This window comes from Silene latifolia, chromosome X (genome assembly GCF_048544455.1).
Source record: "Silene latifolia isolate original U9 population chromosome X, ASM4854445v1, whole genome shotgun sequence".
In the NCBI taxonomy this organism is placed as follows: Eukaryota; Viridiplantae; Streptophyta; class Magnoliopsida; order Caryophyllales; family Caryophyllaceae; genus Silene; species Silene latifolia.
This window is the reverse complement of record NC_133537.1, coordinates 29,337,330-29,342,738: the sequence shown is the minus strand read 5'-3', so window position 1 is coordinate 29,342,738 and position 5,409 is coordinate 29,337,330. Positions and strand designations below refer to the sequence as shown.

At 40.1% G+C, this 5,409-nt stretch overlaps 1 protein-coding gene across 1 annotated transcript; it reads left to right on the top strand.

The window, feature by feature from the left end:
- The first annotated feature begins 963 nt into the window (after positions 1 to 963).
- Positions 964 to 3,400, top strand: LOC141617112 (uncharacterized). The gene is made up of 5 exons (XM_074434285.1): positions 964 to 1,122; positions 2,015 to 2,372; positions 2,502 to 2,584; positions 2,708 to 2,843; positions 3,090 to 3,400. Exons 1-5 carry the CDS (start codon positions 964 to 966, stop codon positions 3,398 to 3,400), a joined length of 1,047 nt encoding a protein of 348 aa, XP_074290386.1.
- The last annotated feature ends 2,009 nt before the right edge of the window (positions 3,401 to 5,409 follow it).

Here is a 5,409-nt window from a genome sequence, read left to right as displayed (position 1 = left end):
TATCAAGCATAACATGTGCATAGGTTGACACTACAACAAACAAGCAATCATATGATAACGTATTAGATTAAGCTTGAATCTACCCCCACGTTATAGTTCCCCTAATCCCCCATTAACCCTAGCTAGGTGACTACTCACTCATGGTTGTGTTGAACATGCTAATAAGGGTGTCAATCATACTAACAAATCCAAATATGATGAGTGATTAGGAAAACAATCAATAATTAATGCAAAGAGTAAAAGAGTAGTACCAAACTTGTGACGAACAAATGAAAAGAAGGAATGATAGAAGAAAAACTTGATTGATGAATGAAGAGTTGTCAATTCTTCAATAAACCCCAAATAATCTTCAAATTCCAATACTAGATCTAAGAGTTCTTCAATAACAATTAAGGAAGGACTAATATGTAATTAAACTAATTGATTTATACTAAGTACAAGTATTAGGGTAACTAAGAGCTGAAATGACGATTAGGTCCCTAAAATGAAGATTAACGCCTTGCAAGTCCTACGAGGACTCCCACGACCTGCTCATGATAGACACTTATGCTGCCTGAGGATCCGCTCAACCTGGGCTTTGAGACGCCCGAATTTTGCATTGAGTCGCCCGACTTGAGGTCGGGATGCCCGGATTTAGCAGCGAGTCGCCCGACTTGAGGTCAGGACGCCCGGATTACTGCACAGCTTGGCTTCTCTTCTTCTTGACTGCCTCAAGATTCGTGGGGATCGTTGAGGAGCCGTGTGGGTCTTCGTCAATGCCCATTTTACTTGATTTATTTACTTAGGCCTTTAGTATTAGCATCATCTTTGTTGCTTGGTCGTTAGATGCGATTAACTTAGCTTCGCTTTGGCTTCCATATGCGCAAGGCTTAGCATCCTCCCCTACAAAGGGCACTAAAACCTCATAGAATGTGCAAAGTAGGGAACATAAGATATAAACGACCCTAATAAGTGCTAGAAATCATGGAAACGAGACTAGTTAGGGGACTAAATGTGCGCAATTATGGGTCACATCAAAAAGATCTAACAGGAAAAGTTCTAATCACAGGGGAAGCAGCTCCAGGCCATCTCCCTACACCAGGCCTGACAGATCGGAAGTCAACTATGCTCATGAGCAACGAGGTAATTCCTAGGGGTGTTCATTCGCGGTTCGGTTTACCGAACCTCTAATTTAATTCGGTTCGCACACGGTTCGGTTCGGCAAAACTCCGAACCTAAACCGCACCATTTGAAATGGTTATAAATGGTTCGGTTAACCACTTTAAACGGTTATTAGCGGTTCGGTTACCGGTTAACCGATTCCTTATTACTTTTTTTTTCAGTTTTCGTTAATTTTTGGGAATTTTTTCTAATAGTTTAATTAAATTTTCATTATATATTATACCCAACAATAAAGTTAATAAGCTAAACTTTAGCATTAATCAATTTAAGAAATTTTAAATTTGGATACACTAAGAAAATTAAACGAACGAACAGTTTTTTATATAATAGTTTAATTTTTTGCTTACTTTTTTGTGAAACGGTTCGGTTCGCGGTTAACCGGTTATCTAAAATTGCGAACCTTAACCGAACCTTTTCCATAATAAAGTTAACGGTGCGGTTCAAAGAACCGCTTTGTCGAAACGGTTCGGTTAATCGAACCTTAAAATGGACGGTTTTTCGGTTTTGCGGTTCGGTTATTGTGGTTCGGTTTATTCTGAACACCCCTAGTAATTCCTATACTTATCCACCTATTTAGGAATATAACTTCTCTGTTGACACTGCAGGACTCATCAAAAGGCTTGACAACATGGGAGACATTGTCAAATGGCCCAAAAAGACGGACAATCCCAACTCAAGGAAAGACACAACAAGATGGTGTGAATTTTACATGGACATAGAACACACCACGGAAGAATGCCTGGGGTCTACGCAAACAAGTGGCTTACCTGCTAAAGCCAAGGAGTCAAAAATGAAATCTCCTTTTAAACCTAGAAATTTACCTCAAACTACTTTTGATGATACTGATATGCAGGGAATCCCAGACATCCATCATGATGGCTTGGTCATTACTATGCAAATTGGCATTGCACGTGTCCTCAGAATCCTAGTAGATGGTGGCAGCTCAGTCAACTTAACCATGCTTGATGTCCTGAAAGCCATGAAGATCAATAAGGACCAGATCATAAAGAAATCAAATGACTTGGTAGGATTCAGTGGGGAAACCAAGAAAACTCTTAGAGAAATCTACCTGCCAACCTATGTTGAAGGAATCTCATTATATGAAAGATTTGGAGTCCTGGACTGCCTTTCATCCTACAATGCAATCTTAAGTAAACCTTGGATCCATAATGTCAGAACCATTCCTTCAACCTACCACCAGTGCGTCAAAGGTGAACAAAAATCTACCCAGGAATGTTACACTGAATCATTAAAACCTTCCAAGGCAGGTAAGTCTTTCGCTTAGCAATTACAGTACCCTGTCAGGAGCACTTATGTGGCAGAAACACAAATGGAAACAGATCAAGTAGTACTAGACCCTAAGTACCCTGACAGGTATGTACTGGTGGGATCTGATGTCATTGATAACATCAGACTAGAACTAGTAAGTTTTTATAAAAATAAGTCTACATGTTTTGCCTGGTCACACTTTGATATGACTGGCATAGATGCTAATATTATTACCCATAAACTCAATATTGATACTTCATTTAAGCCTGTACAGTAGAAAAAGAGAAAATTTGCCCCTGAACGCAATACAATCATTAATGAAGAGGTGGACAAACTCCTAGACATGCGAATGATCAGGGAAGTAATGTACCCTAAATGGCTGGCAAATGTGGTCATGGTGCAAAAGAAGAATGGCAAGTGGAGAGTCTGTGTAGACTACACAGATCTCAACAAAGCCTGTCCAAAAGACCCATTCCCACTCCCTCACATTGATGCAATGGTAGATGCTACATCTGGGCACGATCTACTGACGTTCATGGACGCCTCAAGTGGATTTAACCAAATCAAAATGCATCCAGATGATCAGGAAAATACTGCATTCATCACGGAAAGGGGCATATATTGCTACACAGCAATTCCCTTTGGCCTGAAAAATGCAGGGGCAACCTACCAATGCCTGGTTAATATGATGTTCAAAGACCAAATTGGCGACACAATGGAGGTCTACATAGACGACATGGTGGTCAAATTAAAGAAGGCTGAAAATCATGTGAAGGACGTGAAAGTAGCCTTCAAAATCCTAGAAGAATTCAATATGAAGCTCAATCCCTCCAAATGCCACTTTGGAGTGTCATCAGGCAAATTCTTAGGGTACATGGTGACAAAAAGAGGGATTGAGGCCAGCCTAGAACAAATAAAAGTCATCCTGGGTTGGAATCTCCTAATTCAGTCAAAGATATCCAGAAATTGACAGGAAGAGTTGCAGTCCTGAACAGATACATATCCTGATCATTTGATAGATGCAGATCATTATATGACCTTCTCAGTAAGAACAAATCGTTCAAATGGATGCCTGAACATGAAACAGCCTTCTAAGATTTAAAAACTTATTTGGCCACTCCTCCACTACTAGCCAAACCTAACAAAGGAGAACCCCTGACGGTCTACCTATCAGTCACTGAGACAACATTAAGTGGAGTCCTGACCAAGGAGATTGAAGGTTAACAAGATCCCGTCTACTATGTAAGTAAAAGTCTCCCGGATGTAGAAACAAGGTAAGGATTACTTGAAAAATATGTACTTTCATTAATTGTATCCTGCACAAAACTCAGACCTTACTTTGAGAGTCACCCAATAATTGTCAGGACCAATCTGCCTATCAAATCTGTCCTCAGAAAACCTGAACTTTCAGGCAGAATGGCAAAGTGGTCAGTACAACTCGGTACTTATGACATAACCTTTGAACTTAGGACAGCAATTAAATCCCAGACTTTAGTAGACTTTGTGGCTGATTTCAGTCCCAACCTAGAACCAGACCTCATAAAAGAGGTCAATCAGCTAGACACCCAAAGATCAGGCCAGGAATGGACCTTACACGTAGATGGAGCAACCAATATGAGAGGAACTGGCCTAGGATTAGTACTAAAATCACCACAAGGGGATTTAATAGCTGAGGCTATCAGTTGTGAATTTAAAGTAACAAACAATGAAGCTGAATATGAAGCCCTGATAGCTGGACTCAAGGTATGTATAGATCTTGGCGTGCAAAATCTCAAGGTAAAAACTGACTCACTTTTAATTTCCAATCAAGTCAAAGGAACCTACGCTGCAAAGGATTCCAAAATGATTCTTAATTTAGACTATGTCAAAAACCTTTGCAAAAAACTTAGTTCATTTGACATTGATCAAATACCAAGAGACTTAAACACCCAGGCTGATGCCCTAGCCAGCCTGGGATTAAATTTCAGCCCTGCAATATTTGATAAGATACCTATTGTTCTCCTGCTCGAACCAACCATTACAAAATCTAACCAAATTTGTCCCCTCATTGAGGACACAAACTCCTGGACCAAACCATATTATGATTGGTTCTTACAAGGGATCCTACCCAAAGACAGGCATGAAGCAAGGACCCTTAGAATTAAAGCTTCCACCTACACCATTATAAATAATACTTTGTTTAAAAAGTCTCAGGCTGGACCCTATCTGCGATGCCTGGAGCCACATGAGTCCAAACAAGTTATTAAGGACACCACTCTCAGGGACCCAGACTTCAGCATCAGATGGAAGTAGACCTCTGCCCTTCAAATAATGTTCGAAAGAAGGTTTTAATTGATTGACTTCAGGGAATGAAGCAGACAACGATTTCACACGGGCAAAACTGACACCCTTGTGTGTAATAGACAGAATTTCTGCAGGGGCAGAAATTTTCATAACTTCATCCTCAGGGATGACTTCAGGGACATCTACCACCACCGGAGGCTGATCAGCCTCAACAGCCTTTGGTGGAGCGTCCTTCTTCTTCCACCAGCCATTTTTTCTTGATTTAGTGTGAAGATTATTGAAACAGGAAAATTTGCCTCACAAAGAAATTAGAGAAGAGAGAAAGAAAGTTTGAAGAATTGAAGAATGAAAACGTGAAATCAAATGACGGCTCAAAGTAATTTATAGCGGCAAAAACAAGCCAACGGATAATACAAGCGGATGAGTTCAACCATGACTCTCCTAGGGTTTGATGAACCTGTTGGAGTAGTGTCCTCCACAATAAGTGCGTTTACATAATAAATCTCGTAAAAGGAATATCAGGGATTTATTTATTTATTTGTCAGCTGGTCATCGTTAATCGGTAATGATTGGCTGACTAGAGTTTGACATTACTGCCGTGTGACGGCGATCATCAGCTCATCCCTTTAGGTCACACCTATAGGATGATGCCCAAATGGAAAAACTAATTATTTGTATGAGATACAAAATAATTAA

Coding starts and splice junctions, on each gene's coding strand:
- LOC141617112 (XM_074434285.1), top strand. CDS start 964: ATGGAAACGAGACTAGTTAGGGGACTAAATGTGCGCAATTATGGGTCA. Junction 2,373..2,501: donor CTACCACCAGTGCGTCAAAG/GTGAACAAAAAT, acceptor AAATGGAAACAG/ATCAAGTAGTACTAGACCCT. Junction 2,585..2,707: donor ATAACATCAGACTAGAACTA/GTAAGTTTTTAT, acceptor CCTGTACAGTAG/AAAAAGAGAAAATTTGCCCC.